Genomic DNA, 27,638 nt, shown 5'->3' with positions numbered 1-27,638 from the left:
AAAATTTAAAATCCAATTACTACCAGGAGGATAAAGATAATGACAGATGATTTTTTCTCTAATTTCCTCCAGCTTAATTTATAAATATATTTTACTTACAATAAAAGAAAAAGGATTTTAACATTGAAAGACAGGCACAGTACCACAGCCTTCGATCCTTTTCTGCATGAGCAGCATGAGAAAGGACTCTTTCTCTCATTCCAATTTCAATATGAACAATAGTAACTTAGAACCCATGATATACAATAATGTATGGTTATTGACTGGAGTTACTTCTGATCTCAGAAGCAAGAATAAAGGAAGTTAAAAGAAGAATATTAAGTGCAACAACTTAAAGGATCAAGTTAAAGAAGAGTACTAAGAATATGTTTCTGTTGAGAGATGAGTGCTTTGTTTACCTTTTGAGAGATTCAGCATAGTTTTAGTCTGTAAGTATCCTGACTTATATTAACATCTCTGTCCCAAGTTAATGTCCTATTTCCACCTAATCCTGCAATACAAATAGGTTCACAAATATCACCAGAAAATAAATCAAATAATAGTTGTTCATCTAAACTACCAAGTGATGTCTGTAAGGTGAAACTCAAGGATCAGCCAACCATATATTTGGCTAAAAATCAGAATGCTCATAATACCCAACAGACTATATAGATAGCTAAGGTTATTTCAAGAAGTAGAAGATAGAAATATTGTTGCACTGATTCATAGGAGGTGTTTAAACACATACATAATAAAACTACATTTTTGCTAATATAAGTAGTGGTTTACCTCAAGTGCTGACGGTTTTCACAATTAAGTGGCTCAACAGGCATGTTCCTCCCATACTCAGCCAAAAAGATCTCATAACATAAGAACGTGCTACAGCTGGTCCTTGGGATATAAAGATGATCTAGGCAATTACCCAGAAGGGAATCTTGGGACACTTATTTTTCAGCAATTTATATTGTCATATTTAAAATCCAATCTTTAGGATAAAAAACAACCCATCAGATGTCTTATCTCTTTGAGAAGGCAGAAATAATATCTTTGGCAAATCAACATCTTATTTTGAGACAACCTAGAGTCGCTAGCTTTTTCTTTTTTGCATCACATGATTCCAAATTTCCTAAAATTTCCATGTCTTTGTCTCCTCTAAAGCAAACATTATAGAGAGTAAGATACAGTGGGGAAGGGGTATAAGGTATTTAACCAAGAAGATGCTGGAGAAGCATTTGTTGGTACAAACTTGGAGCATCTCAACAAAATCATTCATGACCAAAAGAAATAGCACACTAAACAAGCTCTCAATACTCCACTAAAGAAAAATGCCCTGTGGAAATAGTCAATTATAATTTTTTTCTTTATTGTGCTGCAAGGCAAAAGTCCATCAACTAACATCATCTGTAAACCAATTGGTTTGTTGTTCCCTGAAATATGATATTTATTTTTGAAAAACAATCTAGGGACACCTGGGTGGTTCAGTTGGTTAAACATCTGCCTTCAGCTCAGGTCGTGATCTTGGGGTCCTGGGACTGAGCCCCATATGAGGCTCCCTGCTTAGCAAAGAGAATGCTTCTCCCTCTCCCTCTGCCCGAGCTCCTGCTCTCTCTCTCATTCATGTGCACTCTCTCAAATATATAAAATCTTAAAAAAAAATCCAATTAAAATGCCACATTCATAATTAATACGTTAAGTTACCATAATTAATACGTTAAGTTATCACTGAAAATAAGAAGAATATAATAAAACACAATTCTTTTTTACCTCATAGAATAACCTTCTCATTCTATGGCTTCTTGTTCAAGGAACACTTTGCATAATCAATTCTTTACAAATATTTGTGCTATCAAAGTTTGTCAAATAATTTCACAAAAGAATCCAAGTTCTCAGCATAAAGACTACTCTTATTTCAATCTGTCCCTAAAGGCAAAAAATACACATACCTCAACAAAGATAAAACATGGGATGATGGAATGACTCCGTTGAGTGTTGTTTCCTACAGCCATTTCTTACACCATGTAGGAAGGCTGCGCCGCCTGCAACCGTCTCCAGGCTGAAATAGAAATAGGTAGCATGGAGTAAGAACCACATGGTTAGCAGTCCCTTGCATATTTACATAAAAATATCAGCTACACTCCAGATAAATAAGCTGTATACAAAACAATGCGAATAGTCATCTGTAGTATAGTCAAGTCAGAGTAGTCATCATTCTAGGGAAAAGAAACAAATACTAGCCATAAACAGTCTTAGAGTCCAAAGGACAGATGGGGAGCTCCTGTGCACAAACCTATAGCAAAAAGAATTCTAATCACCTGCGACTGCACAGCGCTTTACCCCAGGAGACTTCCTTCATGTCACGAAAGGCAGTTTCTGGTATAAAACATTTGTTGTCCATCCTGCATGATCTCCTGTCTGTGCCTGATTCTTTTGTTTGTTTGGTTGGTTTCTGCCCTTGCCTCTGCCTTGGTGCTGACATTTAGTTTAGCTTAGTTTTTTTTTTTCTTTTTTAAGATTTTATTTATTTATTCACGAGACACACACACACACACACACAGAGAGAGAGAGAAAGAGAGAGAGAGAGGCAGAGACACAGGCAGAGGGAGAAGCAGGCTCCATGCAGGGAGTCCGACATGGGACTCCATCTCAGTTCTCCAGAATCAGGCCCTGGGCTGAAGGTGGCGCTAAACCTATGAGCCACCTGGGCTGCCCCTGACATTTAGTATTGAGGCACTAATCCCTGACTTCTTTCCCAGACTACTCTTTTGCCCTTGCTCCCTTGACTACATGGCTATTAACATTTTGGATTAATATATCACTGATCCCTCTTACTGAGATCCCTCAGCTGTGTGTGTGTGTGTGCATGTGTGCACACGTGCATGTGTGTGTGTGCGCATGTGTGTGTCTCAAACACAAAACACTGATACCATAATAAGATCTCTTAATTTATAAGAATCGAGGATCTAAGGCAACGGTAGATTTTCGAAAGTATTTGTTGAGAATCTGACTTTGAACCCCAGATATTCCTGCATTAGATTTTTTTTTAAAGAAGAATCAAAATTAACCAAACAATCAAGTAGAGGTTTTAGGCTCTCAAGGCCAGGTGAAAAATAATTTTCCACTACACCTTTTATTCTCCATCCGAAGCAACACTTAATGTGTTTCCAGGATCTGCTCTTGTAGTTCTTGTTTTTTGTCTTTGATTCCGGGTCTCCAGGATCACAATCTGGGCCGAAGGAGGTGCTAAACTGCTGAGCCACCTAGGCTACCCAATACATGGTTTCTTGATCTAGACTCTTCGACTTAGCACAATGTTTTTGAGGTTTATTCATGTCATAATGTACATATCAGTAATTTTTCCTTTTTATTGCTGAATAGTATTCCATTTTAAATCTATAGCACCTTCACCAATTGGTGGAAATGTAGGTTGTTTCCAATTTTTGCTGAATCCAATATTAAGTAGTGTCCAATATTGTGGGTAATGATGCTAAGAACATCTGTGTATAAGTCTTATGTAGCTGTATATTTTCATTTCTCATGGTTAGATACCTAAGAGTATAATTGCTGGGTCATATGCTAAATTATGTTTAAGAGAACTGTGGAAGCGTTTTCCAAAGTGGTTGTGTCATTTTACATTGACACCAGCACCATAAGAGAATTCCCATTTCTCCATATCCTAACATTTTTATTGCCTCTTTTATTATAGTCACTCTATGGTTATGAGATGATATCTCATTGTGGTTTTCATTTCATAATAACAAATGATATTGAACATCTTTTCATGTGCTTATTAGCCATTCTTATATCTTCTTTTGTGAAACATCTATTCAAAATTTTCAGGTTTTTTTTTTTTTAAGATTTTATTTATTGATTCATAAGAAACACAGAGAGGGAGAGAGGCAGAGACACAGGCAGAGGGAGAAGCAGGCTCCATACAGGGAGCCTGACGTGGGACTAGATCACACCCTGGGCTGAAGGTGGCGCTAAACCACTGAGCCACCAAGCTGCCCAGAATTTCCAGTTTTTTGATTGGGTTGTTTATCTTACTACTTTCAAGGTACAAGAGTTCCCTTATATTCTGATTACAAGCCTCTTATCAGATATGTATTTTGTCTTTTGACTATTAATGTGACTTGGCATTGACTCCTTTTATTCTGTTTTGGAGATTTCTCACTACTTGAATCTGTGGGTTTATGTTTTTTTCTCCAAGTTTGGGAAAAGTTTCAGCCATTATTCCTGGGATACTTTTCAACATGCACTCTCATTTCCCGGAGACTCTAATGACCTGAATATTAGATCTTTTGCTTCAGTCAATCATGTTTTTGAGACTAATTTTTTCCCTCTCAGTCTATTTTCTCTGTTTTCAGATTAGGTATTTTACTATTCTATCTTCAAGGTCACTGATTCTTTCCTCTGTCATCTTCATTATGACAGTTCACTCACTGAGCTTTTTATTTCAGTTGTATTTTTTAATTCTAAAATTTCCATTTGCTTTTTCAGTTGTATTTTTTTAATTCTAAAATTTCCATTTGCTTTTTCTTTACATTTTCTATTTCAGTTGTATTTTTTATTTCTAAAATTTCCATTTGCTTTTTCAGTTGTATTTTTTAATTCTAAAATTTCCATTTGCTTTTTCTTTACATTTTCTATTTCTTTGCTGAGATTATTTTTTCATTTGCTCCAGCATGTTTGTTTATTGAAGCATTTTTATGATGACTGCTTAAAAATTCTTGTCAGATAATTCTAGCATCTATGTCATCTGGGTATTGGTGTTTATTGGTCTTAATTCAGTTTGAGATCTTCCCTATTCTTGGTAAGAAGAGTGATTTTTGAAACCTTGGGTTGTTACATTAGAAGGCTCAAGATCTTGTTTAAACCTTGTGTTTTATCATACCTCCTCTGATACTCCTCTAGTAGGTATGGGGAATATTCTCTTGTTATTGCCATGTGAAGGAGGAAATCCAGGTTCTCTACTTGGTCTTCTGTGACACTTGGTTGGGGAAGGGCCCCTTTGATAGACAAAAATGGAATTCAGGGCCTCCACTAATATTCTGTCTGGGAGTGGGAGAGGTACTTCTTTCTTTACATCTCCCCATATGGCTTCCATGGATAATGTGGGAAGGTGGCCTTGTGATGGCTATGTAGTGGTAAAACTCCTGCCTTTCCATTAGCCCCTTCTAATACCACCCCAGTGAGGAGGAAGTAGGGATGTCTCAGTACTGCCTAGTAGGGGTGAGAGTCTAGGCTCCCCACATGTTCTCCTCTGACACTGGGAAGGGGGTAACTACTTATTACTGCCCTGCATAAAGTCATGTTCTGGCTCCCACTTGGCTTTCTCTGACATGACCTTAATAGAAATATGAGGCAACCTCCTTATAGCCTGCTAAGGGTAGAAGTTCAGAGTCTCCACTTGGCCTTCAACAGCCCAACAGTAGAGATGGGACTGTAGTTTTTGTGTGTGTGTGTGTGTGTGTGGTGTTTGGCTGGAGTTAAGGGGTTATTTTCTAAAAATCTTTGGTCTTCCAAAACTTTTTTGACCCCTTGGACAGAGCTTTGCTTGGGGCTATTTTGTGTGAGTACTGGTGTCCTTGGGGTTGCCAGATTCTCCAACAACCAGTCTGAGAGAGGACACAAAGAGGAAATACTGGGAACTCACTATTGTGTTGTTTGTGTGCTGAGGTTCCTGTACAGTCTCCCTTTCCCTTCTACCTCTCAGTTTCCTTATGTTTGTTTTGTACATAACATCTACGATTTTTAGTTGTTTTTAGAGGGAGGAACAATGAAAAGTACATCTTACCCCATCCTCCCAGAAACAGAAGTCAGCAGAATCTTTTTGAAAGAGTGTCATATACATCAGTGAACAAGATTCTTATACAGCCCAGCCTTGCTGTGTTCTCATTAATTTGAGTTTCTTAGTGCCCAGTTTCAAAATATCAGAACAAATCTTTTCTTCCTTTCTTTCTTTCTTTCTTTCTTTCTTTCTTTCTTTCTTTCTTTCTTTCTTTCTTTCTTCTCTCTCTCTCTCTCTCTCTCTCTTTCTTTCTTTCTTTCTTTCTCTCTCTCTCTCTCTCTCTCTCTCTCTCTCTCTCTCTCTCTCTTTCATTCATACCAAATTCATGCCAGGTATCCCATTAGGTATAACTAGAAGAAATGAACTGATCAGATACCCCATATTCAAGGGGCTGACAGCTATCTAGAAGGCACTGGAAAACAAACATAAGAACAAGTATAACAATGGGTTATAGGTACAAACATAAAAGGAAATAAGAAAGGGGTGCTTGAGGGGCTCAGTTGGTTAAGCATCCTACTCCTGATTTTATCTCTGGTCATGATCCTAGGGTTGTCAGATCGAGCCCCACATTGGGCTACATGCTGGATGTGGAATCTACTTAAGGGTCTCTTTCCCTCTGTCCCTCTCTGCTACCCCTCCCCCGCTCACACATGTGAGCACTCTCTCTCTAAACCAAAAATAAAAGGAAATAAGAGGGATAATGGCAGCTCAAATGAATAATCAGTTATAACTCTTGGGGTCAGGGATCTCTTATACATCAGTTATATTATACATTAATATTTTATATACTAGGCACAGTACCTAGGATCCGCAATACTTTTAGGGGCCTATGCAAAAGTTTTAATCTTCTAAAACCAGAAAATGGACTTCTAGGCAGAAAAAAATTTAATATATATTATTAAATTCAGTTTTATACCATTCAATTGTAAAATGTAGATTTAGATTTTTTTAAATATTGAAAGGGGTCCCCAAGGCAAACTTCCTTAGAGTCCACAAAAGTAATAATGCAGCCCTAGTTGAGACAAAGTTAAGGAACAGTTTCTGAATAGAGACGGTATTCAAGTTGATTAAAATAAATGTAGAGGAGGATGAGAGGAGCATTTCTGCTAATGGGAGCAGCAAGAGCATAGGTTCCAAAGATATGAATCAGCCTAACAGGTTTGAGAAACTAAAAACAAACACCAGGTCAAACGTATGAAAATCAGAATGAGCTACCAAAAACGTACGCACATGTAACTCTGTATTATGCACAAACTCTCGCCAGTAGAGTACTTCAAGAATAAGAAATACAAGATGGTCCATTTCCATATCAGATAAGAACACAGGGAAAAGAAGGAATATTGACAGAGAGTGCTGTTTACCTGGTAATACATTCAGACGGAGCTACTGTTTCTAGGCAGCTAAGTATATAATAAATCAGAATTATCCAATGAAGAGATCAATAATTTCTCATATGTTTCCACTGATTTTTTCCATTTAATTTCCTCTTGTTTATGAGAAGTGTTACAATTCCTAATCAACTCAGGACAAATTCAAAAATAATTACTGATTATAGAATATCTGTTTTGGTGATTCTGAAAATGGATGGTGATGAAGCATGGTTACAGCTGGATGGGGATAAACTTCACTTTTAAGTTTTGCAAAGTTGGCAGCTTTGCAGCTGACCAGGCAAGGAAGCTACAAAGAACAAAAATATCCTTGAGAAATAGGCACCATGACTCAGTGGGCCTTTCTGCCTGCTTTGATGAGAATCTAAAATGGCCAATAGCCAGTGGCTAAAATCACAGCCTGTGGTCATTCTCAGTAGCCTAGAGTCTATTATTTTAGGGAACCTGGAGCTTCCTCTTTTGACAGAGACCATTTTGAGCTAATTTTGCTAAAAATGTCAGGGCTCCCATCAAAGTTAGGATGATGTGAATTAATGGAGTTCACTAAAACAAAAATCTAAACAACATATGGACAACAACAGCAAGGACACCAAAAATGGTAGCCTTCTGAGGAAGCCAAGAATTCTTCGCTCGAAGGTCATGTTGATTTAGGACAGTGTTTCTGAATCCTGTCACTGTTGACATTGCTGGGCCAGGGGCTGTCCTGAACATTGTTAGATGTTTAGTTATATCCCTGGTTTCTAGCCATGAGGTGCCAACAGTAGCAACCCCCTTCCCAAATCATTGACAACTAAAAAGGTTTACAGACATTGTCAGACATCCTCTTCAAGAGGATGTGGGGGAGGGATAGCCTCTAGGGGAGAACCACTAATTAAGGAGATTTGAAACCAGAGATGCTAGAACATGAGAATTTTTGAGGTGGTGAAGAACTTCCTTCACCTGGGATAAAGACCACAGTTTTGCCCAAGGGGATAAACCTACTCCTGCTTAGTACCTAACAGAAGGAATTTTGGAATTTTTTAAGCTTATTACCATATGGCATGGGATTGTGAAAACGGAGTGCTGAAAACAAGCTTAAGCAACCTTAAAATAGCTCTAGGAGGGATTTTGCTTCTAGCTAAAAGAAAGTAACTGAGACTGGATTTCATGCCTGACAACTAAAATATACAGACAAAAATAAATGGACAATGGTATTCAAGGCATTGGACATAGAGCAATAAAGGGCAGTGACCCCTAAAAGATGAGAACAAACAGAGGTGAGCCCTATGACTGCCCTAGCTTATTGCCTGTAGAGTCTTCAGGCCATGGTAGAGAAGGGGAACCCAGAGAAGTGGCCAGTGGTCTCTCTGAATAAACAGAGATGAGAATGGGGAGGGAGGCCAAGCAACTGGAGTTCACAAGGCAGAGTACAGAGAAGAGAACAATGCAGAGAGAGAGACAGCCAGTTGCTCTGCAGAGGCTCCTTTTTGAGTCTTTAGCAGACCTCTGATGAGCATGAATGGAAAATACCCAAGGCCCAAGAGAAACCATCCAGAGGGATTAGAGCAAATAATCACCAGGGCTCACACATGTCCAAGAATACTTTCTATTCCCACCAACCAAGACAGACTCCCAATTCACCAGACAGCAGGTAGAGGGACTTCAGTGTTGGTTAATTAATAACCAGTATGAAAACATTTCTTATCCAGGAACCACAAGTGGCACTGAGAAGTACTCCTTATAGAGTATTATTATTTTTTCTTTCTTTCATTTGTCTGTTACAGAAAACTAAATATTTATTGAGATTCTGGGCCACTGAGCGGTATGCTTTCTCCAGGTATCAGGGGGCCACAGAAGCAAGAATGTGTGGCAGCACAATCCATAACCCAGGTCATGTCAAAGGCATCTCTGACATGAATTTTACAACATTGAACATAGTGGAACTTTCTAGAAATTCCTCAAAATTAGGTTTGTGTAAGATTAAAAATAAGATTAGGTCTATCAACAGAGGGGGAAGATAGGGTTTATGTCTATGTAACCCAAATCTTAATTGGAGATAAGGGAGGTGCAGAAAAGAAGAAATTAAGGGGTAAGAAACAATGAGTTATGAGAATTTCATTTTAATTCCAAAGTACTCAGGGTAAACCATAATCCCCCAATCTAGCTCATCTTTAACACATGTTAAATAGTCATTAATTTCCTTGGTGGCATTGAACCACCCCTCACTGTTCTGGATAATTTCTATTCAGGACATTATCTCCAACCAGGATCACAGTTTGCATTTAATTTCCCAAAGCTGGAAAACCCATTTCTTTGCTAGCTTGCTTGCTTGCTTGCTTGCTTTCTCTCTTTCTTTCCTCTTTTTAAAGCAACAAAGACAGGAAGGCATAGGAATGAACTGAATTGGTTGTAGGTGAGCACAATACATATTTCATCATAAGATGATGTGTAATTTAGGAATGCACTATTTAGGCTTTCAAGAGAAATTCCTTACTCTGTTCAGTTTTCGAGATGCTTTTCAAAGTATGTGAGGAATGACGATGTAAAGACCCTACATAATAGGAGAATGGCTTTAGTATTCTCTTTTCTCTATAGTCTCTTCCCTGCATAGTGTCTCACAGCTAGATCCACATCCAGACCTTGAACTAGCCCATAGTAAGGCAAAGAGCATAAAGCCCACAAACTAGAGAAATCTAGAGTGAAGTTAAACTTTACAAAATCCCACAATTTAGGGGCCTTATGAAAACTAAATTATTCTTGAGTGACTTTTCATACCCAAAAATACTTCCAGGTTCCTTCGGGGCTCCCATACTACATAGCCTGGTCCATATGACCAGTTGTCAACTTTGTCCTTACTTCTTAAATCTGATGAATTACCCTCCTGGTACCTCAGTCTCTCTCCAGGCCTGTATTCCTGCCTGGATCTCACTCAGTGACTCATTTGCCCCGTGGTGGGTGCTTTGAACTTGCCAGTATGCCTGGTTCATACTTCAGCCCTATGCCTGAATGGCTACTCTGCAAGACAGCCCCTCCCCCTTGTCACCAGAGTATCATTGGACATGTAGGGTCCCTGCTGGTGGACCTCTCACAACTGAAACAGAGGCTGCCTGACTCATGTCTGAGCTTGCTCTGGGTTTTTGATTCTGTCAAATATCTCCAGTCTCATTTTGTAACAATCTCTACTCTGTGCCCATTCCTAGCCCTTCTATACTCTAACCACTCAGTTTCTGCCACATGCCGAGGTCTTTCTTGCCTCTGGGTCTTCTCACACTGCCTCACAGAGCACTCTTCCTTCCACCATATTGCCTAGTAAATGTCTTCCTATCATTCAATGAAATGCCATTTTCAATGGGAAAGTGTCCTTAACTGCCCTGATGGGTTCAGTTCTATTATGTATTTTCCTCATACTCCAGTATTTATTGAATAATTCTTTAATGTCTGTCCCACCTTTAGACTGATGATCAGCTTTGTTCCATGTGGCCAGGGCCATGTTTGCTGGTCTTGCTCAACACTGTAACCTTAGCACCTTGTACTGCACGTGGCACATAACTATATAGTAAATGTTGATGCCAACTATGCGCCTAAGCTGCCCAGCTGCAGTGTTTGATTTCAAATCTACCCTAAGTCAGTTCTTTAGCTCCTCATCCTAACTAGGTCTTGGGTCAATCCTTGCTAGGTTTTGCATGAACTCAACAACATGGTACTAATGTAGGTCTTAGGTCAATCCCTTCTGCCCACTCCAACTAGCTAATACCAACAATACCTACACCCAAAGAACAATAAAAAATAAAGTGTTTTTGAAGTCCTAGAAATCAAAATGTAAACCAGAAAATATTTCAAAATGTAAAATCAAAAGGGGGAAATTATTCCGTTGAATTATGGGTCTTTGTTTAGAAAATATCACTGTAAAATAAAATCACTTTAGACAGCTGCTTTTAAAAGGCGTATACCTTAATTAAATATAACAAAAGTTAGAAGTTAAATTGGAAAAAGAGAGCACCAAAGTCCACCTAAAAAGTGAGCCATCTCTGTTAGAGACTAGTCTCTTAAAATCAACAAGGAACACAAGGATAATGTAAGCACAAAGCTCAGCAGGCGACATGAAGCAGCTGGGAGGAAAGCAGAGAGCATGCTAATGTCTAAATGGTTGATTGGAAGAGATACCCGGATGGCCTTATGGGCCACCACCAGAAGAACTGCTTAATAGGAAAACGATGCCCAGACAAGCAGGGTGTTGCTCTCATTTCTTTTCATATTGTTGATATTGTTTTACCTCTAACTTTCCACCAGAAAACAAAAATAGCTGAAAAAAGTAGCAGGGCATAAAGAGCTTTTCTTCATTATAAAGTAGTGAGCTAATGTTTCCTTTAGTAAAATCGAAGGTTGGAAGGAAATGAGTTTGATGCTCAGTTAAACTGAAACTCTGAAGCACTGGAGCAAGAACAAGAAGTATGCACACAGGGACACAGAGGGACAGGGACACACACACACACACACACATACACACATGGGCTTGGACATCAGGAAAGTTTCAGGAAAAGTTGTGCTCAGCTCAAAGTCTGGGGAAAAAACAAGTAGAGAATATGTTGCAATTGTTCTTAGCTGAAGAGTAGTGAATGTGATTCTTAAACTTGAGTATTTGCATTCTCTCACATCTGGCTCTGATTATAAAATTTCAATGTAATTACAGTTATCAATAACAAAATTATAATGATGTTGTCATCTTGATCTATGTTATAGGACTATGTCAAAGGTAAAGAATTGTTTCATTGTGGTCACTCACATCCTTCCAGTGAAAAATGCCCATTGATAAGGTTTAAGATGAACTTGTATCAGGTTAAAGTCTATTCTAAAATAGGCCATATTTTAGAAAAGATCTGGTATTCCTAGTATCATAACGCTTTTTACTAAACTATTTTGAAGATAGGCGTTGAGAAGAAGGTGCCATTTTGTCCATTCACCCACCAATAGGCTTTATTAAGTACCCACTAACTATAAGCCCTTAGGCTTTGGGTTGATGTAAATATGAATCAAACAGTCATTGACAGGAGGTAGCTCACAACCTTGTAAGAATATAAATGCACACAAATTCAGAGTCTATTAGAAATGCAGATGATGAGAATTCATAGGAAGGAGAAATTACTTCCATGGAGGATATCTGCAGTGTGGCTGTTAGGACAGGCAAGTACGAACAGGCCTAGGCGATATATTTCCAGAGTTTAGAATGAGCAAAATACAGAGCAGAACAGCTCAAACCATATCCATGGTATGGAATTACGGTTAGATAAGTCTGGCCAGCACAAAGAAGGCACCAAGAAAATAGCACTAGGCATAGCTAGAAGATTAGGGCTGGGTTGCTGAATGCCAACCTAAAGATTTTAGAGCCTCCACATATCCTTTGGCTTATAGGATGTAAGATGGATGGTGGTGGGTGAACGCTGGAGGTAGGGAGACCTATTAGCGATCACGGTCTTCTAGTTGAGATGGGATTAGATCCATGCAAGAGCTAGCTTCAATCCAGTTTCCATACTTTTGAAATGAACAGGGAGGAGAGGGAGATAGGAGCTCCTGTTTATATGTGGATCTCTCTGCAGTGGCCTAGAAGGGAATTTGTTAAACATTAAGGTCAGAGGGACCAGAGTGACCTTTCAGACTTCCTAGTCATTCCCTTTGAATTCTGTTCTGGTTCGCATCTTCAGGGGCACAGTGGTTTCTAATGATCCAAGCAATGGAATCACTAATTAAGGGGAGAGAAAAGAAGCAGCAGATCAAGTTCAAGGTGAGAACTTCCTGGAGAAGAGAGAAAATAGACTAGAATTCTAAAGAAGCTGCATGGGAAAGTCTTTTGGGGGTGTGGTGTTTCCAGGATATTAGACAGCCCTTTATGGTCTTGCCTGCAGGGATGTATGTCACAAGCTGTTCTGAGCAGTGGGAAGTCTGTGATACTGTTGTTCTGCCAAGCAAGGCTGCATTTTCCAATTTAAAGCTAAGCTGCCCAGGAGCCAAGCTGTTTGTTTTTCAGAAGAGAAGACAGGAAGAGAGACAGAGACAGAGACAGAGAGAGGGAGAGAATATGACTCTGTGTGTGAGAGACAGACAGAGACAAAGAATCAGAAAGACAGAGGGATCCATGAGTTAAGATACCAGATCGGTCCTCATGCCAACTCTCTGGAACAGAGTGGTTTTATATTTGTCATTAGATTCTCAATCCTTGGGCACTCTCAGAAAGCACTGCCAAAAGTCCCTACGCCCTCATGACAGGGTAATTAATTAGCTCTGTTGGACCCTGTTGGGTTCTCACAGGAGACAGGAAATAGAAGCGAGAGGAATTCCCTCTCACCAAGGGTGGTTTCAGAGGATTAGACAACACTGGCGGGAGCCTTGATTTGCCCCCAGTCAGGGGAGGATTTACACAGTCAGGAGAGGATCGCATTAAGTCAGTGACAGGATCAACCTTAGAATTTCGAATGAGTATAATACTAGTGATATTGCCGTCTAGTCTCCTTGATAAACATCTATGGAGAACTTGCTATTGCAAGCCAGGTTTTATAAGGTTAAGGGCATTATGGTTTTGCTTTTTACAATTAACACTATAATACTTCTTGAGTAATGTGCATATGATATAGAGATACACTGATCGTTCTTTACTACTGCAGCCCACCTACCTCATCAAGCATTCCTCCCTTCCAGGTACTAACTGACCCCGACCCTGCTTAGCTTCCGAGATCAGAGGATATCAGGTACATTCAGGGTAGGCATGGCTGTAGACTCATCTGGCATTCCTGATTCTCCTTACCTTGTATCTACTTTCTCTTTTGTCGATACCACTTACCATGTAACGTATTATTTAATTTACTGTGTTTATTTATCTTTCTCCAACTGCCAGAATGTGTTCCACAACTCCTTATAATTTTGTACCCCAAGCTGTCTCTTATAATTATTTAATGTCGCCTTTCCAAGTGAGGTGGAAAAACATTGTCTCTCTAGACCTAACATAGTTTAGGGGGCCAGGAAAATCTCCCCTGGGGAAGGGATCTCTGGATGCCGAGGAGTGAAGATGGTGGGTGGGAACTGTACTCCTGTCAAAGGGAATAGCTTATGGGAAGTTCCCAAGATGGGAGAAGGCACAGCCATGTGGCTGAAACATAAAGAGCACAGGCAAGGGGACCCGTAGTAAGGCTGGGGAAGAGAAGGCTCAGGTGATACAGGGCCAGGTAGGCCATGTTAAAAAGTTTAGAATGAGTTCTAAGAATAATAGTAAACATTTGAAAAGTTTTAAGGAGAAAACTGCTAGATCCCAATTTGTGTGCACTAAAGATTGCTCAGGGTACAGAGAGTGGTTTGGGAGAACAGGGCAAGAAGGAATATGGTGAAGTGGTCAGCTGAAGATCTTGCTACCATCTAGACTAGAGGAGAAGGTGGCTTGGGTTAAGCTGGGGCACTAGAGACACACAGGTGAATGAAATAAAAAAAATAATCAGAAGAGCAACAAAGATTTAGTAATTGGGTAGAGTGGGAGTGCTGGGAATGTTAAAAAAATTTTTTTTACAATGTTTAAATCCCTCAAACTAAAATATCCATTTTTCTTGTGCCATCTCCAGCAGCGACAAACAGCTTTCTGTTTACCCTCCTGTTAAATCACCTGCAGCTTCCTCTTCAGTCTTCCCTTGTGAATCCCAGTTGTGTTCTCTCAGCCTTCAGGTGGCCCAGAACCAGACAGATGGTTCTTGAGAATCGCCTCACAATATCTCCTTTTAAAACACCATGCTTAAAGAACAACAAAACCAATACCTTACTATCGATGTAGTAAAAGAAGTTGGGATCCCTAAATATTAACAAATGTCCTTCCTTATTTTTTATTTACTTATTTTTGCCTTTCCAGCTCCTATATATCCTTCAAGACACAATTCAATGTCAGCCTCTTCTAGGAAGACTTTCTAGTTTAGTCAGTCGGCCATTCACAACAGTCATGCTTTGATCTGCCAATAAGTCACACATGCTTACTATCTGAGCATTGATTTGGCGTTTAATTGCAGGCAACATTAAATCATCAATGACAGGAGGGGACAAGGCAATCTCTTAGACCCTTTCTAGTCCATAAGCCTTTCGTGTTCTCATTTTGTCTCTCAAACTTTAAAGTTCTCAGTTAACTTTCTGTGGGTAAATGAGTTATCTTTATTCCAAATTATCAACTACAAGAATGATCAGACTTGTAAGTCTCTGTGGTGCCCATGCCATCTGGCACAGTGCCAAAAGACAACACACGGTAATAGCTGCAATAGTTCCAAAGAGAATGTAGAAGAGGTGATGGAGTTTGCCTCAGCTCTGCTTCCTCCTCCTCTTACTTCTCCACCCTCTATAGTGAAGCCGCACTGAGCACTGAATAGACAATCAGCAAAAACTGGCTATAGTAGGGTTGTCATGTCTTTAAAAGACCCAATAATTAAAGCATAGCCAATTCATAGTCATACTAGAAGGAAAATGAATGAAAAATCAAACTACTCACCCAATTTCAGGTCAATAGTCTCACCCACCCTTTTGCTAAAATTACTAAAAACAAAAGCAAAAACCCACACACAAATAAATAAAACAAAAAACCAACCCCAAATACAGAATACTTTGAGTTTTCCTTTTTTCTCCTCTTCCTATTTTTAGTGGAAACATTTATAAAGGCATAAAGAGCCCAGGATCAAAAGGATGAAGGCAAAAGCAAAGTTTATGCAACATTTACCTACTCATTTAGTACTGACACAACTCTGTGAAGTAGATTGAATTATGAACTGTATTCTGATATGAAAGCAACAGTTATAGAAAGTTTAAGCAGAGTGCCCAGGCTCATACAGGTGGTAAGTGTCAAAGCTAAGACTTAAAACCCAGGTGTCTGATCCCAAAGTCTGTACTTAGTTACTATGTCAATTTCTTCCCCAGAAAAATGAAAAAGGAAGCAAATGGCTTAATCCACATCCTTGGTCATCAGCTTCTGGCTAATGGTCAGTTCACTCTCTGATTCCCTGGTGCTTTTTAGAATCCAAGAAGCATCCAGGGATTGTGATTCCTTGATATAAACCCTCAGTTTTTCCTAATTTTAAAAGAACTGCCACAAGTCATTAATCAAGATACATTCAGTGGCTGTGTTTAGGAGACCTCTCATTCTTTTCCAACCCACTAAAACTGCATACTTCATAGGACTGTAAAATCATTCCAGGGATTTGATGTAATCTTGTGGCCCAATCTGGAATTGGTTAATGTAAGTTAACACTGCAAAAGGCATACATTTGTTGACTGACTGTGCTGATATCTATGAACAAACTTTGGGATGAAGTTAATACCTGTTCCAGTGTTTTAACATATCTTCTTTTCTCTCTGTGCTTTGCTAGCTTGTAACCTACAGAGTCTGGACAGGTTCACTACCAACCTAATGCATCAGCCTGATGTCACTATAATGCCACCAGAATGGCAGGATTTCTTTCCTGGGCCAGCATCAACCCTCATCACCTGAGTAAATGTAACTTTACATCTAGATGAAAGAGCCCCATCTCCATGGGCTGGCGTACTAGTTTTTGAGTCTGACAGGTATGGATCTGGACCCAGGTCACAACTGGAATCAAGTAAGCAGGTTAAGTCCCTGTGACTTGCTGGATTTGTCCATTCTTTTGTACTGGTGTGGGTGTACTGGGGTAATTGTTGTGAGGGGTGAAGTTCATGACATGTGTAGCGTTAAGCATGTGCCAGGTTGTTCTGTAAACATTTGTTGAACGAAAGCCTTTTACACTCTGCCTATAGTGCCATGTTCTCTCTTTGCCCTTTGGTGCCCAGATATTACCGATTAAGGGGAAACTATACTACTCTGCTTAACAAGGAGGGACTGTTTGGAGAACATTAGCAATACTTATTAAACATTTTCCTTACTCATATGGATAAAAAGATTATTACTGAGCTGGGGCTGGTTCCTAGGACACCTAATTTGTTCACATCTATTTTCAGAAAAGCTTTTAGATTCGAATATGAGTTGATTTCACATTTTCCCCCTCACATAGAAACCACAAAGCAGTCAAGCAGGTAGCAGTATGCAGGCTACATTTCAGTTGGTGGAGGCTTTAGAAGGAGGAAATTCATTCTTGAGATTGGAAGAGAAATGTGGATAATGAGATGAGGGGAGCGATGAACCAAACAACAAGAAAAATTAAAAAGCACTTGTGGGTTCTGCCTGAAGCCCTTAATTAACCACATTCTCCACAACACAGAGCCAAGCCATCTGGGCAGCCAGGAAAATATAACAGCGTGTAGAGTTTAGAGATGAGTCAATGCTGGCAAAGTGTTAGGTCAAGCCCCCAAAATTCTAGAAGCCCCAGAAGCAAAAATCAAAAGCCATGGTGAGCTCAAAGCCAGAATGCCCTAAACATCTAAGCTTAATAAACAAAGGAATCTAATGTCCTCAAGTATAGCATAGCAAGCTAAGAACACTTTGCCACAACAGCTCTAAAAGAGGGGAAGAGACAGCTGCAGAAACCTGTATCTATGCTGTTAGCACAAAACTCTCCAGTTCTTCCTCAATAAAGTAAAGCCAGCCCCCAAAATTATTTGCATTGCCCCTGCCCCCGCCCCGGCCCTACCCTCCACTGGAAGCCAGGCACCTTTGTCACTGATTTGTGGATGAGCACAGTTTCTAACCAAAGTATTTAATTTAAGGCCTTTTATATTAGCACATCTGGGTGCAATCCAAAAATCTTACATCAACTTTGTGTTAGCACAAAGGCAAGGCAGGAGATATTCCTGCTGCTTGGGGGAAGAGAAAACACTGTCAGCCTGTGTTTAATCATGCAGATACACCTGGTTGAAAAATGAAAATTGCAACTAACAGAAAGATGGTTTACTGTATACCCAGTATCATATGCTATAACATGAACTAACTTGTTACACCCTCATTCCAGTTCTTTAAGGAGGATATTCTTTTAACCTCATTTTATAGTTGTGGATACGAGGCTCAAAGAGGTTAGGTAACTTGCCTCAGGATGGTTACAGGGCTAACGGGTACTAAAGCTAGAACATAAACTAGGTCCACTGCGCTCCATGCTACCATGCTGGTTGCTCATCCTGCACAGTGCTTACCCAGGAGAGGCAGGCGATTGCTATTTTAGGAGAATAAATATTCAGTCATTTACCCTAAATTATTAGTGTGCATTAAATGCTCATAATAATGGGGTCTCAAGCTAGGAAGCTATCCCATGAATCACCTAGTCCAAGGACCCATTCTATGCTCAGAGTTTCAGAGAAGGATTTCCATACAGTTTGAACAAGGTAATACTATCCCAGAGAGACAGTCTTGGCATCTGGGAAAATCCCCTAATCAGACACTCTTCACTCTTCCATTTAATAAGTAACATATTTTTTAATGTGAAGGGGTGAATTCGCCACCCCAAAATATGCTTTTTTGGCATAAGGATTACAGTGATTTGACTATTTTCAAGAAACAACAGATATGGAGAAGCTCTGAAGATCAAGTAGAAATTATTCCTTGGTAAGGGCCATTTACATTTATAAGGGAAATCTCCATTTGTAAGGGTAACTCCCTCTCTATATTGGTAGAGAAGGAGGACTAAATTTATAGAAACTCTTATCAATGGAGAAGGCAATGACTTAAATGTACTTAACAATGTTACCCTGGTTTACTGCACATTCCTGGTTACTTCCCATAACTGACCCCTCTCCCTGCCCCCTATGTCTTTCTTTTGTCTTTAGCTGGAAATGGTATTTAAGGTAGTGGCTTGAGCCATTTCAGGGAGTTAGGAGGTATACAGGTTATTAAACTTTTTAAAAAGATTTGGTTTGTTTGTTTATTTTAGAAAGAGAACACGAGTGGGAAGAGCAGATGGAGAGGGAGAGAGTCTCAAGCAATGTGCTGACCATGTGAGACTCCATCTCACAACAGTGGGATCAGACCTGAGCCAAAACCAAGAGTCAGATGCTTAACCAACTGCACCATCTGGGCACCCTGGAGTTATTAAACTTCTGTTTGTTTTTCTCCTAATAATCTGTCTTTTGTTATGGTGGAGAATGGGGAGAACCTAGGAGAGAAGAAAAATAATGTTCCCTATATAAATGCTTCCAAAGTGATAGCCTACGCTAAGTTCTCCAGCACTGCCTAAGAATACCCATAATCACATAGGGCATGCACTATTAATATCCCCATTTTATAGATAAGGAAATTGAGGTTTAGAATGGTTACATAACTTGTCAGAAGTCACACAAGTGAGCCTTAGTGCAAGGATACAAACATAGTGGTCTTCAAGGTACATGGAGACACAAAGTGAAACATAATAAGAAAGAAACAAACAATCCAGTCATGAAATGGGCAAAAGACATGAACAATCATTTCACCAAAGAAGACAGACATGGCCAACAAGCACATGAGAGAAAATGCTCCGCATCACTTGCCATCAGGGAAATACAAATTAAAACCACAATGAGATACCACCTCACACCAGTGAGAATGGGGAAAATTAACAAGACAGGAAACAACAAATTTTGGAGAGGATATGGAGAAAGGGGAACCCTCTTGCACTATTGGTAGGAATGTGAACTGGTGCAGCCACTCTGGAAAACTGTGTGGAGGCTCCTCAAAGAGTTAAAAATAGATCTGCCCTACGACCCAACCATTGCACTGCTGGGGATTTACCCCAAAGATACAGATGCAGTGAAACGCCGGGACACCTGCACCCCGATGTTTATAGCAGCCATGTCCACAATAGCCAAACTGTGGAAGGAGCCTTGGTGTCCATCGAAAGATGAATGGATAAAGAAGATGTGGTCTATGTATATGATGGAATATTACTCAGCCATTAGAAATGACAAATACCCACCATTTGCTTTGACGTGGATGGAACTGGAGAATATTATGCTGAGTGACATAAGTCAATCAGAGAAGGACAAACATTATATGGTCTCATTCATTTGGGGAATATAAAAATTAATGAAAGGGAATAAAGGGAAAGGAGAGAAAATGAGTGAAAATATCAGTGAGGGAGACAAAACATGAGAGACTCCTAACTCTGGGAAACTAACAAGGGGTAGTGGAAAGGGAGGTAGGCAGGGGTGGGGTGGGGTTACTGGGTGATGGGCACTGAGGGGGGCACTTGTTGGGATGAGCACTGGATGTTATGCTCTATGTTGGCAAATTGAACTCCAATAAAAAATAAAATAAAATAAAATAAAATAAAATAAAATAAAATAAAATAAAATAAAATAAAAAATAGAATCTTAAAAAAAAAAGAAACATAATAAGTAAACCTACTGGGTTCCTACTATTCTCTAGCTTGACATCAGTGGACAGTTGTGCTTATTTGCAAGTTTGTGGAAAGGTATTTAATAACTCAATACTCTCCTTAATCTAAGGCATGCCTAAAGACTTCTCTGGTTTCCCAGAGTCAGAACATCTTGGGGTAACCGAGGTAACATGATAACTACCATGTATTGGGCCAGTATTTGAACACCTGTAATGAAAGAAAACACTCTTACAGCTTATTCCATTTGTGGGCAATGCTGATGATCAGAAAAATCCTACTTATATGCAGCTGACAATGCAATCCAGTTAAAAACCTCCTACTTGTATTTCTTGTAGGTCAAGGGCAAAAAATCATGCTGATGAAGTGACATTACTAAAAAACAAAGTGGCTTAATGCTATTCATTGCAGCACAAGTGATCTTGAAGGAAATTGAGAGACATTCTTTTTCAAGGACAGTCTTAATAGCTGAAGGGGAATGTTTTATATCCAGTCAACCATTCAGCTACAGACAACCTGTCACACTAAAGTGGTTAAAAATTTTTTTAAAAATACTTCAATAACACTTTGAAAGCATGTAAGAGGTTAGGATGAACAAGGAAGCTAAGGCCTTTTTTTTTTTTTTTTTTTTTTAGAAATCACATTTGCATTTAACTTGAAATTTTTTCCAGTCCTATGATTTTTACATAAATATTTATGAAATCCTGTTGGCTAATTAGATTATAAGCCTTTTATCCAGGAACTTGTCCAATTTTATGCTCTCCATGAAACCTGAGCTCTTTGCTGATCTTGGTTTGGTCCCTGTTAAATAAGCAATTGTTTTAACAGCCTTAAAGTCTACATTTTAAATTCTCACATTTGTTATGCATACTGCATCATGGAACTCATAATCCTTATTTTTGGACAAAAGTTTGAAGACTCAAATCCCATGATAAAATGGATTTCTCATGTGAAAGCTTTTATTCTGACCGAAGAGTAAGACAGTACCAAACGCTCCCAAAACAAAGAGCAAAAAACAAAATCCACACTTGGTATCATCGGCCAGGAAGCATTTTACACAGATGTCTTTATATGGTCCCTACAACCACTCTTGGATGTGGAGATTACCATACTCTTCCACTGTGAAAGAGACTAAGGCACACAGAGGAGGGTAGGTAACCTGTTCAGTATCCCACAGCAACTCAGTAAAAGTAGTTCCCAAGCCATGTCCTCTGATGCAACAGCACTTCTTTAGTTATAGATGAAGGCTAGCCCACAACTACCTAAAGGGGAATAAACCACTCTGTCCTTGTTCCACACATTTCTAGAAGGCTCAATCTCTCCCCAGGTATGCACTTTAGGAGGCCTTTTCACTTACATGGAGTACCTCACTCCAACTTCTATTTTATTTATTTTTATTTTTATTTTTATTTTTATTTTTATTCATGAGAGAGGCAGAGACACAGGCAGAGGGAGAAGCAGGCTCCATGCAGGAAGCCGGACGTGGGACTCAATCCCAGGAAATCAGGATCAGGCCCTGGGCTGAAGGCGGTGCTAAACCGCTGAGCCACCCAGGCTGCCCCCAACTTCTTATCCCACAAGGTAGTACTATCATTACCAGATTTTTCTTGGTACAGAAAGACCAGCATTTTGTTCTGGTACCTTCCTATTCATGTCACAGTAAGCAAAATAATTTCTACCTGTAAAGTCCCTTAGTCTTGAAGGTCTAGCTCTCAGTACCCAGAAAGGAAAGTGGAAAGACTCAACTATCAATGCACAACTTGAAGCATGATGGCTGTTCATGTTAATCAGTTCAATCCCTAACAACATCCCCTTTCCCATGGTAAATAAGCTCCACATGATATTCCCTTGAGCTTGTTCACGAAGGTGACCACTTTATCATCCTCATTCCCCTGAACTCTTTGCTCTTTTGCACTGCACTGAAGACTTACCACCTCTTCCCATTTGTCTCTCTTTAACCTTTCTCTTCTGTTCCACAAACTGTTACTTCTTCACAGGAATTTCAAAAATATTTTGAAGACTGTGCTGATATCAAAGTAACATATGTGCTGATGTCAAAGACAACTATGAGTTTATGACACCACCAGCAGGCTCTCATTTCACCTCTCCTCACTTCCATGTCCCACTCTTCAGAGGCAATCACTTTTAGTGATATTTAGTAACCAGATTCACACATTAAAGGGGAAAATAAACTAATCAATATCATTATGGAGGAGGAAAAAGTTGTTTTCGGTTTGGTCACAATCCCAGAGAAGTCCCTCCACATAAGAGTTATGTTAGTACAGCCTGAACTACCACTCAAATCTTTCACACCAAGACAACTCAGAATAGGATGAATATGAGATCAATGTCTATATTTAAGTTTTTATAATAAGAGAACCCAAATATTGTATGACTTGCACTAAGGATATGAATTCTGAAAGGGGGGTTAATGCCTTTAATTTCATTCCTTAATTACCTAGACTATCTCATTAATGATTTTTAAAAAAGAGATTATTATTTATTAATGAGAGACACACAGAGAGAGGCAGAGACATAGAGGGAGAAGCAGGCGCCCTGCAGGGATCCTGATGTGGGACTCAATCCCAAGATCCTGCCTGAGCTGAAGGCAGACACTCAACCACTGAGCCACCCAGGCACCCCTCATTTATGATTTTGAATTTCTATGTACTCAGTTACATAAACTTGATTTTTCACACTGAAATTCCACTTCTAGGTGTTCTTACAAAATCAGTTATGAGATGGCAAATAAGACTTACTTCTACTGAAAATGGAGTCAGGCATCATCAAGATTATCAATTATATATGTAAGATGGGGGAAATGAAGTTTTTATCTTATAGATTCCTATCTAGATACATTTTTAACTCTTAAATTCAGGATATATGACAAAGATACGAACCATAGTTTAGCATACACACACCTACTGCATGAAAGGCAATGGAGAGTCCATTCAATCCTATGCTTCCATTCACTTAGCAGAAGAGTCAATCTTCAAGCTAGAGAGGCTGTTCCTGCCCAGGACACATCCCTTAAGCCTTACTGCTTCCAATGGTCTGTCCCAACTCCCAGCTCTGCAGTACTTACAACATCTCTTTACCTGGGGACATTTTACCTTAAGCAAAGAATAATGGCTCAGCTACCTACAACGCAGGCTGAAAGTACCAGGAAATTAAAACTCTTGGCTCCTGACCTTTTACCTTAACTCCGCCTCAAGGACTTCCTGTGATGGACTAGATTTTTGCTACAATGTTATTTACAGGTAGAGATTCTTTATATTAGATTCAGACTTTATTGTTTGGGAGTAGAGCTCCCAGATATTTCTGATCATCAGCTAGGTTTGAGAACCACTGTTTTTTCCAAATCGAAGTTATTTTAATATAAATATATTGACTGTATTCCTAATTTAGAGCAAGATGAACAGTGTGGGGACTGTCAACATAAATGCCTTGAAACTAAAATCAAAACCTTTCAACACTCAGAAGTGTGCTCTTTACTCAGTTATTCAACACTTATTCATCACCTACTAGATTCCTGACCTGTGTGCTAAGGACATAAAAATGAATGATAAATCATCCCAGTCCTGGAGAACTCTGATTGAAAGGCAGACAGATAGGCAAACAGATAAAACACAATACAATGTGAAGTATGCTATTAAAACATTTTTATTGGGGTGTCTGGGTAGTTCAGTCAGTTAAGCGCCCAACTCTTGAACTCAGCACAGGTTTTGATTTCAGGCTTGCGAGTTTAAGCCCCACATTGGGCTCCATGCTGAGCATGGAGCTTACTTAAAAAATGTTTTATCATGTGTCATGATAGCACATATTTTTTATAAGGGGAAAATGGGACATTAAACTTTAGTTCATTCATTCATTTGTTTCCATAATACTTAGTAGAGCCAGGCCCTTTACATTATTCTCAGTATATGTTATTTTTATTATAACAGAGCGATACATGATAATTTCAAAAGAAAAAAAAAAGAGTCTCAGAAGTAGCCCTCAACCAATGTCTGATGGCAGCTCGGATAAAAATAGCCCAGCTCCCCCATTCCTTGGATGAGAAAACTGAGGCATACATTTTACAGTTCCATAAACTTTCCCCATAGGGTTAAGCTCCAGTCATTCAGTGGTAGTTGGCTTAAGTTTATCCTTTATTGGCTGTCTTCCTCCCCTGTCCCACTTCCCCACTCCCTCCTACTATTTTCTGTGCTTTCCAAAGAAAGTACTTGTGCTTGCTTTGTCTCACAGCATGTTTCTAGAGACATCCAAACTAAGATGAAGCCCAGTTCCTCTGCTTGAGTTCGAGTCATCTCTCCTCCACTGGTTTCCTTTTCTTCCTAGAAGCTGACCTTCTTTTGGTCTATGAGAAACTCTCTTGCAGCCTTTCCTAGTCATCTTTCCAACTCTCCCTTTCCCCTTCCTTTTCATCCAATCTAAAGAGTGCTCTACAGGTTTTAATTTTCTCACCTTTATCAGTTGTAACCTGGCTTTTTATCCATTTGTCTCTATTGATGCTCTTTTCATCAACTGTCAACAGTGACTTTGTAAATGCCAAACCTAACGAGTTTCTGTCCTTCTATTTTTCTACACTGCAGAAACCACCTTCTCTAAATTTCATTTACCTTGACTTTTGGGACATCACTCTCTTATTTATTTATTTGTTTGACATCACTCTTAAACTTTTCTCTTATATTTCTGCCTTTGCAGCCTGCTTTCCTGAATTCCATTCTTCTGCAAAACGTTTACTTAAACATTGATGCTTCCCAGGATTCTCTTCTGACTTCTCTTTTTACCACAAATGCTCCTTCTGAGTAATTTCATTTATCCTTATGGCTTTAACCATCATAATATGCTAACAATGTTTAAATCCACATCCTCAGGATGGACCATTCTCCTGAATTTAGACACATATCTTCCACTCCACTGGCCATTTCCTGAAGGTTCACAGGCATCTAAATTTCATGCATCCATTACTGAACTCAAGAATTTTAACCCAAATCTCCTATATTATGCATCTTAGTGAAACCTTCATATTCTTACCCCATCCTTTTTCTTGGGGATTATAACCTAGCAATTAACAAATCCTAGGAATTTTGCCTCCTACATATTCCTCAAATGCATTCTCTCCTTTCCTTCTCCATTATCACAGAAAAAAAAATCAAATAAGGTGAAAACCAAAACTGTAAATTGGATTAGGTACTTAGATTTTGGTATTTCAACCTTGTCATTAGGTTTCTTATCTCTAGGCTTTATTTTACTCATCAATCCATCCGTAAGACTTCTACCAAACGATCTTTCCATAAGTGGGACCATGTCAGGCTCATCAGTGTATAAAAAGTTTAAGCTTCTTTAGGTGTCTTTAAGGGACCTTTATTATCTTAAAGGCTATTGTTGGCCATTCAGAATCACCGCTAGTTGTTTGCAAATTCTAGGCAGTGGTTCTCCTTTGTTTTTTGAACTCCGGTTGTTTGCTCTGTCTGGAAAGCCTTACTCTCTCCTTATCTGCCCCTTCCCAGCCTATTCATTTAATAAAACCTCCACTGGTTTCCATGAATTTTTAAATTTTTTTCTTTAATTTCCCGGTTGACCCATTCATTTTTTAGTAGGATGCTCTTTAGCTTCCCTGTATTTGAGTTCTTTCCAAATTTCCTCTTGTGATTGAGTTCCAGTTTCAAAGCATTGTGGTCTGCACATATGCAGGGAATGATCCCAGTATTTTGGTCCCTTGAAATCTGATTTGTGACCCAGTATGTGATCTATTCTGGAGAATGTTCCATGTGTACTTGAGAAAGATGTGTATTCTATTGCTCTGGGATGGAATGTTCTGAATGTATCTGTGAAGTCATCTGACCCAGTGTTTCATTCAAAGTCCTTGTTTCCTTGTTGATCTTCTGCTTAGATAATCTGTCCATTTACAGCGAATGGTGTGTTAAAGTCCCCTACTATTATTGTATTACTAATGTGTTTCTTTAATATTGTTATTAATTGGCTTATATAACTGGTTGCTCCCTTGTTAGGGGCATAAATATTTACAATTGTTAGATCTTTTCATTGAATAGACCCTTTAACTATGACGTAGTATCCTTCCTCATCTCTTATTAGAGTTTTTGGTTTAAAATCTAATTTGTCAAAAAAAAATCTAATTTGTCTGATATAAGGATCACCACCCCGGCTTTCTTTTGATGTCCATTAGCATGATAAATGGTTCTCTACCCCCTCATTTTCAGTCTGAAGATGTCCTTAGGTCTAAAATGAGTCTCCTATAGACAGTCTATAGATGGGTCTTGCTCTTTTATCCAATCTGATACCCTGAGACTTTTGAGTGGGGCATTAGCCCATTTATATTCAGAATAACTATTGAAAGATATGAATTTAATGCCATTGTATTACCTGTAAAGTCACTGTTTTTGTATATTGTCTATGTTCTTTTCTGGTCTATGTTACTTTGGGCTCTCTCTTGGCTTAAAGGATCCCATTTATATTTTTTGTAGGGCTGGTTTGATGATCACAAACTCTTAGTTTCTGTTTGTCCTTGATGCTTTTTATCTCTCCTTCTATTTTGAATGAGATCCTAGCTGGATAAAGTATTCTTGGATGCATATTTTTCTCATTTAGCACCCCAAATATATCATGCCAGTGTTTTCTGGCTTGTCAGGTCACTGTGGATAGGTCTGCAGTCAGTCTAATGTTTCTACCTTTGTAGGTTAAAACCCTGTCCTGAGACGCTTTCAGGATTTTCTCTTTTTCTCTGAGATTTGTAAGTTTCGCTATTATATGTCAGGATGTTGACCTATTTTTATTGATTTGGAGGGAGGTTCCTCTGTGCCTCCTGGACTTGGTTGTCTGTTTCCTTCCCCAGATTAGGGAAGTTCTCTGTTGTAATTGCTCCAATATACCTTCTGCCCCTCTCTCTCTTTCCTTTTCTTCTGGGATCCCAATTATTCTAATATTGTTATGCTTTATGGTATCACTTATCTCTCAACTTCTCCCCTAGTGATCCATCCAGTAGTTGTTTATCTCTTTTTCTCAGCTTCTTTATTCTCCATTTTGTCTCCTAGACCACTAATTCTCTCTTCTGCCTCATTTATCCTAGCACTTAGAGCCTTCATTTTTTATTGCATCTCATTAATAGCCTTTTTGATTTCAGCTTGAAAAAATTCATAGAAACAAATGAAAATGAAAGCACAACTGTTCAAAACCTTTGGGGTGCAGCAAAGGCAGTCCTAA

General features: G+C 39.1%; 1 protein-coding gene across 16 annotated transcripts in view; it reads right to left on the bottom strand.

Moving 5' to 3' along the window:
- Positions 1–27,638, bottom strand: part of PLPPR1 (phospholipid phosphatase related 1) — a 554,792-nt gene that overhangs the window by 121,482 nt on the left and 405,672 nt on the right. For all 16 annotated transcript variants that reach the window (XM_049116313.1, XM_049116319.1, XM_049116317.1 and 13 more), the window contains one exon: positions 1,923–2,032. In XM_049116313.1, coding sequence (XP_048972270.1) covers positions 1,923–1,985 — 63 coding nt within the window. In that variant the 5' untranslated portion in view covers positions 1,986–2,032. The remainder of the gene's footprint in view (positions 1–1,922; positions 2,033–27,638) is intronic.

The sequence above is a fragment of the Canis lupus genome, chromosome 11 (genome assembly GCF_003254725.2).
Source record: "Canis lupus dingo isolate Sandy chromosome 11, ASM325472v2, whole genome shotgun sequence".
NCBI classification, from domain to species: domain Eukaryota; kingdom Metazoa; phylum Chordata; class Mammalia; order Carnivora; family Canidae; genus Canis; species Canis lupus.
This window is presented reverse-complemented; position numbering and strand designations above follow the sequence as displayed.